The sequence below is a fragment of the Dysidea avara genome, chromosome 1 (genome assembly GCF_963678975.1).
Source record: "Dysidea avara chromosome 1, odDysAvar1.4, whole genome shotgun sequence".
In the NCBI taxonomy this organism is placed as follows: Eukaryota; Metazoa; Porifera; class Demospongiae; order Dictyoceratida; family Dysideidae; genus Dysidea; species Dysidea avara.
Window position 1 is genome coordinate 27058501 of NC_089272.1, and position 18642 is coordinate 27077142.

Consider the following 18642-nt stretch of genomic DNA (forward strand, 5'->3'; position numbering starts at 1 on the left):
AGACATTTCCACATAAAATGTATATTTCTGCGTGTAGATATTTACCATCCAAAAACAGCTTATAGCTGTAAAAAAAGTGCGCGTCCAAGTAAAGCAGAGTTAACTACGACAAAAAGTTATGATATCATAATGCGGCCATGTACGAGGTGTGCAAGTTGTAAAATTAATATTAGCTAATCAGTTAATACAATGTTATTGTTAAAGTGTTAATGAGAACTATGTGATGCTGCTAGTTTTTAAGTGTGTGAGCATCTTCATAAATGCCACACAAATTTAATTTTCAATAAAGCAATGTGTATAGATTCTCTGATAGCAATAAATAGTTTGAGTTTGGCCACCTTTCCTTTGTTCGTAGCATTGCCGTATACAGGAAAGGCGGCCAAACTCAAACTATTTATTGCTATTGCATTTATGAAGATGCTCACACACTTAAAAACTAGCAGCATCACATAGTTCTCATTAACACTTTAACAATAACATTGTATTATCTGATTAGCTAATATTAATTTTACAACTTGTAAACCTCGTACATGGCCGCATTGTGATATCATAACTTTTTGTCGCAGTTAACTCTGCTTTACTTGGACGCGTACTTCTTTTACAGCTATAAGCTGTTTTTGGATGGGATTTCAATACTTTTTGTTAGAATAAGCAATGCACTGTTGATAACAGTAGTGAGTTTCCATGGTTTTGACAGAAACCCCAGATTACAGTGACAGAATATTAAAATGTAACTAATTTTAGTGGCCTGGGCCGCCCACATGGGTGGGTAACTGTGGTATTTTGTCCCCGGCTCCAGCCTAAAAGAGGCCCCAGGAGGTCTCATCAGCGGCCCCTTGAATACCTGTTTAAAGAAAGATCGATATACTCTAATAGAGCAGTCAGGATGCAAACCCTTCCTTGCCCCTGGGCCCCTCTTTAACTCTTTGCCCTGGGCCCCCTAATTTCTCTGGGCGGCCCTGTTAGTGGCATTCTCATTTTAACTAGTAAGCCCTTAATAACACTTTGTCTTTCATCTTGTACTGCATTAAAACGATCAAGATACTCTATTAGAGCAGTCACAAAACAGCTGTAATACAGCAATCAATATTTAGCATAATTACAACTTCTGCCTAGCATCGGATTGTATAGTTTAAATTACTAGCTACTTACAGACTTTACGATATAAAAATATAGCACTTGTAGAAATGTGACTGTTCTATTAGAGTATCTCCATCTACTTCAAGCATTGGCTAATTCAAGCGAAGAAGCCACGCCCTGCCTATATCAATAAGAGATCTTGTGAAATGAAATGAGAATAGTAAAGAAAAGGCAAGTATGTACAGAGACAATAGAGGGCTGCGTAATCATGTCCTGTTGCAAATAAACGCCTTTAAAATTTATATTACTACTAAATAAAAGTACCAGAATAGGCTTGCGAGGCTGTTGTCTGATACTTGTCTCATTGCTTGTCTTTTCGTGTTGAAGGGATTTAGTCACAATTGGTGAGTTTAACTATACATGTATTTGGTTTTAATTGTAAAAAGGCGATTAGCACATATCATGATAAAACATGTATTTGTCATAGTAGAGTCTCTCACGATTATTAGACATTGGACCAGGGTAAAACATTTATTGCTATATTTAGAGGTTGTAGCATTTGTATATCTTAGTATCTTAATAAATAATCCTCCATGATCACTAATCACTAATAGTACAGTGAAAACTGGTCATTAATATTCAGACCACAACACTGCCTGAGTTAAACTGTGGTGAGATTTGAGACTACCAGAAGCCCTGGAATGCCTTCAACACATGAAATACCAAATATACAATGCCTGGCTTTCATCCACAGTCGACCTGTCTTGGTGGCCACTTGTACAGAAGGGAAACAGCTGCCACACAGTCTTGCGAGTGAAACAGCTAGTTGCCACACCCCTTAATTATCAATTTGTAAAACTGTGTGTGCGAGCAAGTGCGATGTGGCATTGCTGTGTATATGGTTGCTGCCTAGCAGTGACACATCACAAGTATTGAAGTCACAATGCGTTACTGTATCATCCATCTAAATACAATTTCTGAGTGTGTCATTTTGTGTAGAGAGCAATCTTCCACAATAAGTGACCTGCAGGTTTCAGTGTATATTGTTAACCATTACCATTGTGAACTGTATGTACAGTGAAACCTCACATAGCGGCCACCTCTTTAATAAGACCACCTCATTATATTGGCCACCTCTAGTAGGTCCCAAATATAGCTAAGCAGTACTTTATGGCCTCATTAATAAGGCCACCGTGTTATTCAGGCCAATTGTTTTGGTTCCACAGTTGGCCATGTTAATGAGGTTTCATTGTACTTATGTGAATTTTTATTTTTCGTAACTTTTCTTCAGGTGTACTGATGGGCACTATGAAACATTGTTGACTGGTCCGTACATAATGTGGTGACTTGAAATGCTAAAACAGTACATAGCATGTCTTGTATGTACATGTAATGTGTTGTAATGTGTCAACACATCCACACATCTTAGAAATAAATATAATTGTATTCTCTATACTCAGTTCCATTGTGCCACTGGGTCATAAGTGGGTTGAGTATGGATCATCCAGGACATTTGAGTCACATTTTGTCCTGGCCAAGTGGATCTCATCCACTGACAGAATATACAGGATCAGATCACGTGTATAAATTATGGTGGAACTTGTTTATTGCCACCTTCACTCAATAAGCAGGTAACAGTGTATAAATTCTCAATTGGAATCTTTTGTGGTCTTTCTATACTGGTGGCCATTAAGACAGGTTGTACTGATAGAGTGTACATACTAGAGATGCAACAATATCCTCCACTTAGTGTCGTTTGATAGTGATGCAATGGAGACTATGTATTGTTGCATTTAAATACTATGCTATTATATTGCAACTCTAGCACGTATTTATAACAGGAATGTTTGTTAATTGTTTAGACATACTGGAGTCACACCCACTCATCTGGATTCTACAAATGGAGTCATACCAACTTGTCATCGTACTTACTCGTTACTCCCATTGTGTTTGGATGAATATACATTCTGTCATGTGAGACTTGCTACCATGGTGGGCCACTGGAAAACATTTTCATAGCAGTTATATTACAGTCATTATTGTACAATTCTTACATTATTGTTGTGAAAAGTGTTTGGTATTCATGTGTCCTCTGTATGTTGTAATTACAATTTGTGTGGGGGTGCTATAGAATTATTAGGTGATTTTGCTCACTTCCTTTTAGGCTAGCTACATGTGCTAATTACTCACAGCTTGTGTCAACAACTGGTAACCGCAGTTGTACTCTGTGTCTTTCTTTAAGCCGCACCCTTAGAGGACAAATTATGTGGGGGCGACTAAATTCAAATTTCAAAACGAACGATGGTATGCAGCACCATAGATTGTATCTATGGACTATAATCTACGGCAGCACACTTCTTTGTGGCTATATGCACTGATTAGCTAACTACATAGAGCGCCAGTTCATCAATACCCAGAGACCGCAGTTGTGCTCTGCGTCATTCTTTAAATTCCGAGTAAAATTCTTAGAGAGCAAATGATGTGGGGGCGACTAAATTCAAATTTCAAACTAGCCATTCTCGAAAACATATGTTTCAATCTGAACGAAACTTTTAAAACAGTTTAAAGATGCATTGCCCTACATGCCAAGCGAGTATTGTGGAAAACAACAATCTGGGTTTTGTATTTGGCCTCTAGGTTGACTGAGGACGACTGAAACTTCGTTTGGTGCTGAAAGTACGACTGTAGGGTAATCATGTATGGTGAAATCGATGATGTGAAGCTTGAGGCGATTGAGTGAATGCTGAAGTGATAGTAGGGCCATCAATGTTCGGAATGCACAAAGGAACGCAAGGCATACACCTGCGGTTGCGTCTAACCGCATGCGATAAAAAAGAAGAAACTTCCCCTTTGATGTCGGCAATCTTGATCACAAAACAATCGGCATGGATTTGCTTCACTGCTTGTGTGGTAGTTACTAGTGGCACGATGAGTTCAACTCCAGAGTTTCAGAGGGATAGCGTGAGTGACGGGTGAGTTACAGGAAGGCCGAATTTGACAACGTTCGTTCCTGTAAAATCCTCACGTGTAGTGGTCGCGTCATTCATTGTCTGCGGTGTGCGTTTCTGCTTTACTGGCCGCGCGACTCACTACTGTGAGTCTTGATATACTGCCTTTAGATATATATGGCTCTCTGCAGCATTTGCTAATGGAAAGGTTTGGGTAGGTTCAGACAACCAAGCACATGATGCACCCTCTCACACAATTGCATGCATGATAATGTTGAAACTGGAAAATTTTGAAATTTGAATGATACGAGATTGAATCTGAGAGCATTTTCAATGGAGATTGTGTACTTGAATTAAGTATACCAGTACCGGTAATAAATAAACAAGTGGATGAAAAATCCTTTTAAACAGACCAATGCACTTCATTGTATGTATAGGCACAGGCAGATTTGGAAAAATTCCATAACAGAACTAACTTTTTTTGCTTACACTGAATGCTCTATTAGTTAGGTAACTGTTCTCGACATTGTACACCTCCATTGCTGATCCGGGTCCTTGTTGCATAAATCCACTAATATGCCTTGGAAAGATGTTTATAAGATGGGTTTATGAGTATTTCTATTATTAGTGATCATATAACTATGCTAAGACAAAGTTTCATTATAATCCTCAGCATATTGATCAAGTAAAGCCTAAACGTGAAGGAGGGAGGGCTTCAACCCCCAAAGCCCACCCCCTAGATCCGCCCCTGGGGTTCTACAGAATTTAGTAACCTGGAAAACCCTGTGTTGTGGCATCCGAGTGAAGTGAGGGCACTACTACAGGGCCTAAGGGTTTCTAAATTCTGTGGAACCTCGTGTTTTGATGTCTAGACAACAGCTCATTGTTGTACCTTCACAGCTGTTTGTGACATGAGAAATGTAGCATTGATTAGCATTAACAGGCCCACTATACCTCCTGTACTTAGTATGACACTTGCCGTCCAGTTAAATGCCCATGCATTGCCAAAGTTACAGGCGCATAATTTCTGTGTTTTGTATTGCCCCACAGACAGGGATCTATTGAGACACAAACAAGGGATCTATTGAGACACAAACAAGGGATCTATTGGATTTAGATACCTGTAAGTAGCTAATGAAATTTGTGCATTCATCTTGCTGTGGTCTAAAGAGTATCTTGGTCTTGTGAAGCGAAATATCTAAGAATACAGGATAAAGCATGGGAGATTGTGCCCTCGTAAAAATAGCACCACCACCTGAGAATCCTCCTTATAAGCTATCTGCTAGCCTATTATTGTGAAAATATGAACTACATGTAATTCAAGATAACACAATGTATCTTTATATAGCACAGAAATGTACTATGGACCCAATGGTCAGTTAAAGGTATTGAACTTAATACATGATAAAAATTTTAAAGGGACAGTATGCCAAGCCATACAAGTGCTAATTTCACATCCCGTAAAATATGTTCATGACGTGATAATTTGTTTTGTTTTGTTTTATTACATCACGCCATGAAATGGCAAACTTGTAGTGGGATAATTGTAAACAAAGCGATGGTAGTGGTATAAATTTGTACTGTTTTACTCGTAAGGTATATCCCCGCAGTTCACATCGTTGTTTGGTAGTGAATGGAACTGCCCATAAAGCCGCCTCGCCCCATGCGGATTACAAACAGCCGCTTCAGCCAGGCTCTAGCAGCTGGTACAGGCTTGTAATGTTATCATGATTGCTGCACTGACAAGAACTTGTAGTAAACAAACCTGTTGAGTTAATTAATGGTCTACAATGGGCTGGCGCTGCTGTTCTCATGGCTACATTTCCAAGCGCTCCGTGCCGTTGCATTACCTTCGAGCATTCATGCTGTTTACAATCTTCTACTTGGTGTAAATAATCTGTTTAGACATGTAGTTTCACAGCAAAATGATTCCAAGTCATTGTAGCAGGCTGTATGAAAGTGAGAATTGTTGTTCATTTCCAAACCACAATTGCTCAGTAATTACGTAAAACAGCGTCAAATGCTTGTCGCACTTGTATGGTTTCGATGGCTTGGTGTACTGCCCCTTTAATATCAATAAAACAAGTTGATGTTGTGCTACTTCTAAACACCAGGCGCCATGCAGCTAGCTAACTCATCTGGAATTAACTATAGACAGTATATGCTACTATGAATTAACCAACTATGTATTACTAGTTTACAATAGGTAGGGTTGGCAATGAAAAAATCGACCCCCTTTGGATTAACTTGTTACTTAGGATATGGAGCCTACCAGTGGTCTAGTTTTAAATGGTGGGTATGTTAGAGACCAAATGTCTTCCGTTTGGGATATAGCCATGTCATAAATTTTGATGGATTTCGGCTCATATTCATAAAAATGGGCAGGAACATCTAGAATGTTGTCCAGTACTTTTTTGGGTTATTGGGTGACATGCTCTACAAAATTCACTTACTTAAAAGGTTATTCGCTGTACTTCAATTTTCGCTACAACGGCACTTGACGGGTCTGCAGTGAAAAATCAACCCACTGAAACTCACATAACGAAGTCCAAGGTTGTTTTACTAACTCCCAGACACCTTTTTAGACCTTATTAAGTGGAGCTGTACGGTGTTTACATGCCAACGCAAGCTGATGCTCTCGCTCACACTATGATTTAGAAACTCGCAGCCTCTGTATCCCCAAGACTACGCATCTGTTTTTGATAGTATGATGACCAACACGTAATATACCATTCATGGAAACATTGGAGCATGCTAAACAGCATCGCTGATGCTGCTGCCCATTTTTATTACAAAACCCTGAAAAATTGCGAAAATTTTAAATGTGCGCTACAGAAAAAGCAAGGGGAATCATCGTATGATTGCCCTATGGTTTTGACGTAGGCTTGGGTAGGATTTATCACCCAAAGTTGGAAGAGAAACTATAGTGGTTGATTTTTTCATTGCCAACCCTACTGAATAGGGTAGTTTTGGGTTGTGCAATAATATTAATAGCTAATTCTCATATTTCATACTTCATGAAATATTCGTAATTCGTTCAATTACGTTGCTATGCACTGCTAAGGAAGCGTTTCTTAAACAAACCGCTTTTACCAACATATTACGCACAGAACTATCTTCTAAACTGTTTTATAGTGTGACTAACGTGTTTTTCCCCACAAATTCTCTCGACAAAGCCTCAAAGCTGCTCTTCATTTTCATTCGCGTATGTAAGGGATACGCCCCCTTTCAACTCGAAGCGATAGGCTATTCCTGGTACTGTACGAGGCCTGCACCGTTGTTTTTCAGTTGCTAAATGCCTGAAAACCTCAAGGGGAAGGTAGTCTGAGGAAAGTCACCACACCCGTATTTCAGTCCGCCGAAAAGAAACCACCTCAGAGCAAAGTTCACCTTTGCAGAAGTTTAATACAGACTTCATTTCACTTTTACGTCTTACGTAAAAGCTGCTTTTACCGTTATTAAACGATTTTGCTCACGTGGGTCCGTACGGACAAACATAGATAGGTAGATAGGTAGATAGGTACACACACACACTTTTACAAAAACAATTTCAGCATAGATCCTTTAGGATCTAGGATTTCAGTAAACCAGGAGCACGCCCACGTGGGCGCGCGCCTGTTTTAAAAATGGAGTAACCTTTGTAGGTTCTGACAATAAACTATAAGCTTCCTGGCTTTAAGTGGCAAGAATAAAATAGAACTTTAATTTGCAACAAACATCATGTTTTCACTCAGCTTGTCACATTTTAGGCATTATATACAGTACCTCTATAGATGTTGTGATTAACTTGAGTAGTTGATACAGCTTCATCTGTTTCGTCATCAATATCTTCTTCATTAGAACTCTGTTGACTGCTAGAAGAACTGATAATACAGAAGCATCATTTCATAGCATCACATACACCTGTACTTTAGTTTAACATAATTACTATGCACAAATTTAAGGGAGCTGTTTTTCTTGAAATAGTACAATCACCACATTATTTTAGTAAAATGCATTTGTTTTAAAAGTGACTAAAAGTAAGACAGGGTATTTTAGTTAATAATTTAATGTTTATATATTTATATGAGTGTGTTTATCTAGTTGAGTTGATGCCAACAGCATATTCACTAAATAAATTAAAACATACAGTATGATTGAAATAAAGTGATCAAATTATAATTGTGCAAAAGGAGACTGCAGAAATCACAGGTACAAAAATGTTTACATAAACCTGTTGATATGTTTTATATAATACCAAGATTATGACTCTCTGCACTTATATACAACCTTTGCCTTCTTGTGGGTTCCTAGTGGGATAGCAATAAAACCACAATATAATTATTTGACTTAACTGAAATTCAGAATCAGGTTAGGCTAATGACTGCTATCAAGGTTATATACTTTTATTTCAAGCCAACATCATATGTTCTTTTTTAAATCTTCAATTTTAATTCAAAGGCACATAGTATCACAGAATACTGTACCTTTGTATAGAACATTGTCGTTTTACAAGATGAGTTGTGCTGTTTTCAGAATCATTAGATGATTGGTTTGAGTAATTTTTGACACCCAAACTGGATGCCTTTGAATTAAGGTTGTCACAGTCCTTTGGATTATTTCTATTTCCTTTTCAATTGAAAGAGACATACATTATACATAGCAAAAACACTCACTTGTAACAATTGATGCATATTGATATTTTCTATGCACTGAAATTACATGTTTATGTATATGCATTCACTGAAAAAACACAATCATGACTGTTTATAATACATACAAGTATAATGGAATTTTAAATTAGATTAGGGATCATGCATCATAGAAAAAAAAGTAGGGAACAAGGGAGGTTGCCTACACCTGCAGATATACTAGTGGACATTTAATTTCTATATCCATGACTGAATTATTAGGGATTAAATATCCATTAGTATATTTGCAGGTGTAGGTGACCTCCCTAGTTTCCTTACATTTTTTCTATGATCCCTAATCGAACTTCAAATCCCTAATTTTCCTTTTCATGTACTTGTTTGTTAACTTTTTTTTGTAACATGACTGGTGAACTCGCACTACTGCATCAAAAGAAAGGAGAGTGCCAGAGTTGATGTTTTCATCTGAACACGCACCCCAGCTATCTATCACTGTCTCAAAAGTGAAATGGTCATTACACTTTGCTTTCAGCACTGTCTATCCTGTTACACAGTGCTACAAACAAAAGAGAAGCCCCTCTGCAATTAATCCAGTCACCATGAAACATATGGACGATTTGCACGCCCCAACTATCAATTGCTGACTTGGAAGTGGACATTAAACTTCACTTTCAGCTATGTTCAGCCCAATTTCACAGCATTACAAATGAAGATCAGGAGAAGCACCTCTGCAGTCACCATAGAAATACGGATGATTTCCATTTACAAAAGTAGGGAAGCCATCGCATTACTGCAGATTGACACCTTGGGCTGTCAGTAAAAAGAAATGGGACACAAGGGAGTGTTGTATCTTTACCACCACCCAGTTGAACACAACGTGGCACACTCTAATTAATACACACTAGACACACGTATGCATACATTCCAATGTGTATATATATAACACTCCTCCCCTCTAAGAAAAAAAAGTACACTATCTAAGAGAGAGAGAAAAAAAATGGAGGATTTAAACAATGTAAATACAGTGTGTGTGTGTGTGTGTGTGTGTGTGTGTGTGTGTGTGTGTGTGTGTGTGTGTGTGTGTGTGTGTGTGTGAGTAGTAACAGTTATGTCCGTTTATGGCAGTTCCTCAATTAATCGATGTGGTGGTTGACGGTCTCTTTGGGGGGCGTACTGAAATTGTTCCTGGTGTGGTACTCATGGCTTCGTCAGGCTCCTCTTCTTCGACCACCACCAATGGTATAGGGTTATCAGCATCAGCTACAACACTGTCAGGTACCAGGACTTCTTGCTGTGGCTGCGTACCTATGCGAGGTTTCAAATGATCAATGTGAGCTTGTCTGGTATACCCATCAACATTAACTTTATAAGCTAGGGGACCCAACTTTTGTACTATGTCAGCCAGAACCCACTTGCTAGTTGCTGACGGCTGCAAGTCTCGAAGATATACTGCTTGTCCTGACACAAAAGTATGGGGCGAGTGACTTCCAACATGTTCCTCTGTGGCAACAGCCATTCTTTGTGACAAACATGGATGCACCAGTGACAGCCATGTCCTAGGTGCACGGCCAAGCAGGATCTCTGCTGGAGTGCGGCCCATTACTGAGTGAGGGGTATTACGGTGACTAGCTAAAAACTTGGCAATTTTTGTTTCAGTTTGCTAGCCTTGTTCAAGGCTTGCTTCACTGACCTAACCATGTTTTCTGCCAACCCATTGGATGAGGGGTGGTATGGTGGCACTCTACAATGAGTGATACCATTGCTGGTCATGAAGTGGCGAAATTCTGTAGATGCAAATGGTAGTCCATTGTCCGACACCAGTGTCACTGGAAGCCCATGGGTTGCAAATACACACCTTAACTTATCAGCAGTTTGTTTTGCTGAAGTTGAAGCCACCACAAATACCTCTGGCCATTTAGAGAAAGCATCCACAGCAACCAAAAGCAACCTGCTCTTCCATTGGGCATGATCAACATGTATACTTTCCCAAGGACCATGTGGGACTAACCAGGGGTGTGCAGGTGCAGTCGGAGGGGCAGAAGCTGATAAAGAGCACTGTTGACACTTCTTAGCTAGACTCTCAATAGCAGAGTTACGTTGGGGCCACCACACATAACTCCTGGCCAACGCTTTCATGTGGCACACACCCACATGGTTACTGTGAAGTTCATCCAGAAGCTGTGCATGAAACACAGTCGGAATCACTACTCTGCTGCCCCAGAGAAGACAACCATCTACCACTGTAAGATCATTTCTCCTATTGTAATATGTAGGAGTGGTTCATCTCTCTTACTTGGCCATGTGCCATGCTGTATGGCTTTAATGACTATGGAAAGTGTTTTGTCTCGTTGCGATGCCTTAGCAATCTGTGGGGCACACACAGGTAACTGCTCTGTGTCCACAACCACATGCATCCACTCAGCCCCATCACATTCTTCAGTAGCACTGGGTAATCTGGATAAACAGTCCGCGCAGTGGTTTTGCGTACCTGGTGTATGTTCAACCTTTTATTGGTATGCATTCAAGACCAGTTCCCAACGTTGCATCCTTGCAGCTGCAAGGGGGGTATACTCTCTTTCTCACCTAGTATCTTACACAATGGTCTATGGTCTGTCACTAATGTGAAACCTCTCCCATACAGGTATTGATGGAACCTACGGACCCCAAAAATGATTGTCAATGCTTCTCGCTCAATCTGTGCATAATTCTGTTCTGGCCCTGTTAATTTCCGAGATGCATAAACTATTGGTCGGACATCACCATTCTGCATTACATGGGCCAGGCATGCTCACAGTCCGTAAGCTGAGGCATCACAGAATAGCTTTATGGGCTTCTTCACATCATAGTGGAAAAACATACTTCCTTCATACAAAAGCTGTTTTGCTGCCACAAACGCCTTTTTGATGCTGTGCTTTCCAAACCCACGGGTTATTCTTGTGCAGCAATTGATGGAGCGGGTGTTAGGTGTGGGACAGTGCTGGGATGAATTTGGAATTGTAAGTGACCATTCCCATGAATGACTGTAATTCTTGTCTATTCTGGGGAGCAGGGGCCTCCTGTATCACTCTTACACAGCTCTGTGTTGGCTTAATTCCTTCGCTGGAAATGAGGTGCCCAAAAATTCTAGTTCATTCTGAAAAAACACACATTTTGCTTTGTTCAGGCGTAACCCATATTCACGAATTCTACCTAATACTTGATGTAGGTTTGCCTCATGCTCAGTGCGAGTACGGCCCGTAACCAGAATGTCATCAATAAAATAAACTACGCCTGGAATTCTGTGGAGAACTTGGGCCATGGCTTTTTTCCAAAGTGCTGGGGCTGTGGATATCCCAAAGGGAAGCCTAGTATATTGGAATAGTCCAATGTGTGTATTGATGGTGAGGAGGGGTCAGCTACTGTCTGTTACTCGCATCTGTTTGTAAGCCCGAGCGAGGTCTAATTTGGAAAAGAATTCCCCATTGGCCAACGTACTAAACATTTCCTCTGGGGTGGGCAAGGGGTACACCTGTGGTGAGATTACAGGGTTCACGGACACCTTGAAGTCCCCACAAATACGAATTCCCCCATCTCTCTTATTAACAACAACAATTGTTGCAGCCCACTCACTTTGCTCTACTGCAACTAGCTCCCCTTCATCGACCTGAGCCTGTAGTGCTGCCTCCACCTTCTCCTTTAGGGTCAACGGTACTGATCGGTGGCGATGAAACTTTGGAACAGCTGAGGGGTCAACAGTGATGGAAGCCTCAATACCTTTAGTAGACCCAACTCTTCTCTGAAAATATCTGCATAGTCACTAAGAATAGATTGTGATGACAGGGTTCCAATACATGGCTTGCAGTTCCAGGTAGCCCTCTTCAGCAACTCAGGCACATCAAATTTAAGCAGATACATCCAGTCTCTGCCAAACAGTGGATATCGTGTAGAGACATCCACTACTATGAAAGTCGCTTGAATTTCACAGTCATTCACTTGTACATTAACTTGGCACTCTCCCTTTATCACTAAGGGCGTCTGGTCATATTGCCGCAAGGTGACTGTGCTTGGAACAAGGCTGCAAGCTGCTGATAGCTGATTCTGGAACAAGTTCCAGGGAATGGTGGAACGTTCAGCTCCAGAGTCCACTTCCATGTCAATAGCAACACCGTTGATCTTCACATTTACAATAAACTTGTGTTGAGGGTCAGAGAGTTGACAAATTTTCAAGTGTCCTTCAGTTCCACCGCTCTCAACATAGTATTCTCCAATCTCATCTTCCTCCAACTCTTCATTGTCTTCTAGTTTATGTAGTTTGCTACTGGTTTTCCCTGACTTGCTTGTTCTATCAGCCTTCTGTTTGGCTCGACACACTCGGGCCACATGTCCCAGCTTCTGACAGCAACGACACTTCGCATTGCAAAATCTGCAAGAACTGGCAAAATGACCTTGACCCCCACAATGGTAACAGACTGCTTTGGAGGCAACAGAATTGGTATTTCCCTCACTTGTAGTGATTGGCTCTGGCTTGCCAGTTTGCATACTATCATACTCCTTTATAACAGCCTCAATCGCTCGAGCTCTCTGCATTGCTAATTCTGCAGTTAAGTTTGCTTGGCATAGTAGTTCTTGCTGGCACTTGGGGTCATTGAGCCCACAAACAAACTGGTCCCTTATCACTGTCTCTAGATATACACCAAAATTGCAGGTTTTCGCGAGGGCATGTAATTCGGCAATGAAGTCAGTAGCAGATTCGCACTCATGCTGGCTCCGTTTAAAGAATTTAAACCTTTCTGCTATTTCAATCGTCCTAAGACGAAAATGTCCGGTGAGACGTTCCAGTATACCCTCCAGTGAAAGTTCACCCACTGGTGTAGGGTTCGCTAACACCTTGAGTTTAGCGAAGGTTGTTTGGCCCAGCAATGTGAGAAATAGAGCCTTCTTGCGGTTGTCCCCTTTGCCCGGTCTAATGTTATTGGCCACACAATAGAACTCAAAATGTTCGTAGAAGTCCTCCACTGATTCTTTCTGTGGGTCAAACTCTCTGATACTTCCATGAGCCATCCTCGTTGCCAAAATGTTGTATCTTTACCACCACCCAGTTGAACACAACGTGGCACACTCTAATTCATACACACTAGACACACGCATGCGTACATTCCAATGTGTATATATATAACAGGGAGGACAAATGTAAGTCAATGATGCATGCATTGTAGATATTGCAGTATGCCAAAAAGCACATCTCAGGATGAAGCACTGTTGAATAGTGAAAAATTCAAGTCTGTAGCCTTAGCTGTTATCAAGTTACACTTGTCTGAAGGAATTAGTCGGTCAGTCAGCCAGTCAGTCAGTCAGCCAGCCAGCCAGCCAGTCAGTCAGTCAGTCAGTCAGTCAGTCAGTCAGTCAGTCAGTCAGTCAGTCAGTCAGTCAGTCAGTCAGTCAGTCAGTCAGTCAGTCAGTCAGTCAGTCAGTCAGTCAGTCAGTCAGCCAGCCAGTCAGTCAGTCAGTCACAGTCAGAAAATTTCACTAAATAGTTTGTTTTAATTTCATAGCAACTTTTTGGAAGCATTTCAGGTCATATTGAAGGAATTCTTTTGGGCTTGGTTATACCTAACCAATACTGCCAAGGCACCATGAAGGTAATGTGAGGCTGGTTTAAGGGTTATATTTTTAGCCAGAAAAGCCAAACCTTAATATACAGTATTACTGTACTGTAAGCAGATGGAATATTATCTTAATCACCTACTGTTGGCTGTTGTAGTAGTTAACTGTTGCATAAGACAATATCTGACTGCTCTATTGTAGTAGCTGATTTTATACAGGAATGAAACACTGACTTGGAATATCCACTCTACTATCATTCTCCATCTGGTGAAAATATTATATGATATGGCTATGCTAGCCATACATGCTTGTTATCATGAAAAGAGGCAGAAGTACGTAACTGTACCATCTCCACTATTATTAACCTTGGTACCAGACATACACTATGTAATGCATACAATGATGAATTATTATTATTATTATTACTAGGACCGTGTCATATACAACCAAGTACATACACCAATGTGACAGCCCCCCTGGTGAGGCTATTAGGTGGTGAAGGCACGATCCCCCAAATCAATTCATTATGTCACACTAGTGACAGATATAGCTAACACAATAGTGGCATCGTAACTAAAGGCCACCAGTAGTTAAGTGCCAGTACATCATTGGTGTGGTAATGGCACAGTGACGTGTACACAGTATTATTATGTATACAAAACATACAGGAGAGAACTATACATTATCGCAGTATTGTATGCAGCCATACATTATAGGCAACATCACCAGATAAAAATTATTAGCCAATATACAGCACAGTATATCATCAACTAGAGCTAAATAAGGCTCATCAGTGGTGTAGCAATGGCACAGTGATGGGTGACACACTATATAATTATGCATACACAACTTGCAGGAGATAGCTACACAATACTGTAGGAGTATGCAAGCCAGATGAACTAAATAAGGAAGACAGCCTAGCCAGCCAGAGCCTAGTAGCTAAGCCAGGTGAAGGCAAAAAAGATTAAGCACACAACACCAACACAAGGAAGTTTGCCATGCCAGCTGCACAAGACAAGATTGTTTACTTATATTTTATATGTAACTGTATTGTAAAGAGCGTGGCATGTGTTTTAATGTTTTCTTGTATTGATTAATTACATATTTTATGTGAATGAATCCACTGGCAGCTGGCATGGAAACTTGAGATGTTACAAACATAAAAACTTACTTGTAATCTTCTTGTTTACGTGTAAAGCGGCCTCCGGCTCTCCTGATGTCACTCAACGGACATCGCTAATCTTCTCCTTCACGCAATCTGTAAATAAGTAAGGGTGTGGTACTGGGCGTTATATAGAATTACATGTATGGTCAAGTCATTAGCACAAACGGGCACGACGATTATACATTTGTGCCTTCATTCACAGGCGAATCTATCCCGGTATGTCTCTAGACCTCATAGTTTTCGAGAACATTAATTATTAATTAATTATTATTTATTCATTATTATTTATGACATAATTGTAACCGCATTTTGTATTATCTTTAATACTTGGTTGTATAACTAGGCCTGTGGCAAATACAACCAAGTATAATCACCAACGGGACAACCTACTAATGGGGCATGTACAAACAGTGCATGGCCAACACAGTGTGTGCAGGTAGAAAAGATGCACAGTAATACAATTCTAGAGGAATTGACTGGCACATAAACATAAGGGATACATTAGTATGCAATTACAATCAGTGATTATCCAACCACGGAGATGTGAGAATGTGAGATTGCACTTTAAATTGTGAGAATCATGATATTGAATCTGACGACTACAAGCAGTAAAGCTCAAACATCCAACGAATACTTATTACATTGATTTTATGTAATTGTACACAATTTGTGTTACATGATATGTTTAAATGAGGATGGATTAGAGCGCTGGATTAAGACATGGCTGGAGTTGCCAAGAGCAGACCACGGTAAGATTGGGATGAAAGTAGAGTATTTCAACTGTCAACATGAGCTGGGTCATTTGTACTAAAATGATCACATGATGCCGTGGGTATGCTGCAAGACCAAAAAAAAATGTGGAGAACAAGCGTGACTGAAATGCAATACCAGAATTTTATGGATGTGTCAGTGTTCACAAGTATATGGAGCATTGCTGATTGCGGCAGACTTAGCTACATATAATAATAGCACTCAATAGCAAGCACAACAATGCACACAGCAATTATTAGCCTAAGGGTACACAATTTTTTTGTATGTTGTGTTTGTTCTCTCCATCAGTGTTCAGTGTGTGGGATGCAATTTAGCAGTGAATATTTATGTAGTTTTCTCAGGGTCCATATCAGTGATCAGTCTGGGCACTCCTGGCACTAAAAGGCTTCAGGTGGAGAGCTATGCATTATCACACAAACTTACCAGCTGGAAACTGCACCTTCTTCGCACAATGACCTGCCAGGTGAGGCTTTCTCCCATCCCATACACGAGTGAAGGTACCTTAGTTATGTGAGACTAAAGAAACAAGACTATCAAAGTGTTTTAACCAACCTCCAGCGATGAGTAGCAACTTCCAGTCATGCTGTTTAATAAGTAGGCATAGCAACCACTCATCTTCCAATCGAAAGAGTCGCTGTCGCCCACTTTCAAATACAAATGAACAGTAGTTCGCTTGTCTAGTGGGCATCACATGCTAACTGTTTTGATTGGCGTTAAATACAATTGTCGTACGTTTCTATCACTGCCATGAATACGATTGTCCATTATTATTCGATTGAATACGATTGAATACTGCCATGAATACTGCCATGAATACTGCCATGAATACTGCCATGAATACGATTGTCCAATACGATTGTCCGTTTCTATCACTGCCCATTATACGATTGTCTCTTCATACAACATGGATTATATTCCTGGTGAGTGTGAAGCCTTAGGCCTTGTAGTTTTCACAAACATTTAATTAATTAATTAATTCATTCATTCATTCATCATTATTAATGACATAATTTTAACCACATTTCGTATTATCTTTAGTACTTGATTGCATAATTATTATACAACTTTTTTTTGATTGGGCCGGGGAATAATAATGTTAGCTGTATCTATGTAGTGTAGTTCAACTAAAATTTTAAGTCTTTAAATTGTGTATTTCAAAATGCTATACAAAATTATTATTATTGCTGTCTGGGTTGGCATAGATGCATACACCTAGCCTGTACATACAGAATTGATACACATTTAAGACTGTTTAGATACCAATATGCACAGACATAGTTATACCATCACACAACAAAAGCTTTTGCATGTAAATTGCATACTTCTTTGCTTAATATTATGGTAGACCACAGCAACGACTAAAATTACTCCTCCAACAAAAAGTAAAAGTGCACCAATCACTAATCCAATTATTAAACCAATGTTACTACCTCCTTCACCATCAACTACAGAACACAATACAACATTTATTACAATAATTTTTATTATACATTGTATCCATATACTGCAAATACAATTTTGTATAAACTTTTTACACATACCTGTATGTGCATTTCAAAACATACTTACTCAATGTTTCTCTTTTCACAATTGCCATAGTTAATATCCTGTGTCAGCCAGCCTGCATGCACTATGGCATGCATTAGAGCTATGCAAAGTTTGGAGAAAACGGGGTAGCCTAGGACATTGCTAGATGCTAGGTGCTAAACGCATCTGCATTTGCCCTAGTGAGGAATTTAGCTGCCATATTTCTATTGCTATAACCAGTACTTATAGTTATATCAAGCATCCCAATTTCCCCAAAACTCTACCAGCATGGCATGGCATATAGAAAGCATAGTGCAATGAAATGGTAGCAGCACGCAATTAGCAACAAACCATGAGTAAAGCCACAAACTATGAGTAACACATACTCATTGGATGATAAGCAACAAATAATGAGCAATGCACGATAAGCAATAAATAATGCGCACTGCATGACAAGCAACAAACAACGAGTAACGCATGATAAGCGACAGACAATGAGCAATGCATAAAAAGCAACAAACAATGAGCAATGCATGATAAGCAACAAACAACAAACAATGCATGACAAGTAATAAATATTGAGCAATGCATGATAAACAACAAACAATACATGATAAGCAACAAACAACGAGCAATGTACAATAAGCAACAAACAACAAGCAATGCATGATAAGCAACAAACATTGAGCAATGCATGATAAGCAACAAACACTGAGCAATGCCTGACAAGCAAAAACAATGAGCAATGCATGATAAGCAACAAATGATGCACAGTGCATGACAAGCAACCAACAACGAGCAACGCATGACAAGCAACAGACAATGAGCAATTCATAAAAAGCAACAAACAATGAGCAATGCATGACACGCAACAAATATTGAGCAATGCACTATAAGCAATAAACATTGAGCAATGGATGATAAGCAACAAACATTGAGC

General features: G+C 39.8%; 1 protein-coding gene across 6 annotated transcripts in view; it reads right to left on the minus strand.

The window, feature by feature from the left end:
• Positions 1 to 18642, minus strand: part of LOC136260591 (uncharacterized) — an 81313-nt gene that overhangs the window by 13293 nt on the left and 49378 nt on the right. For all 6 annotated transcript variants that reach the window (XR_010703623.1, XR_010703624.1, XM_066054396.1 and 3 more), the window contains 3 exons: positions 17498 to 17620; positions 8495 to 8636; positions 7794 to 7891 (listed from right to left, as the gene is read on the minus strand). Coding sequence is in view for 4 of the 6 variants with exons in the window: in XM_066054396.1 (XP_065910468.1) it covers positions 7794 to 7891; positions 8495 to 8636; positions 17498 to 17620 (363 nt within the window). In the remaining 2 variants the exon portion in view is untranslated. The remainder of the gene's footprint in view (positions 1 to 7793; positions 7892 to 8494; positions 8637 to 17497; positions 17621 to 18642) is intronic.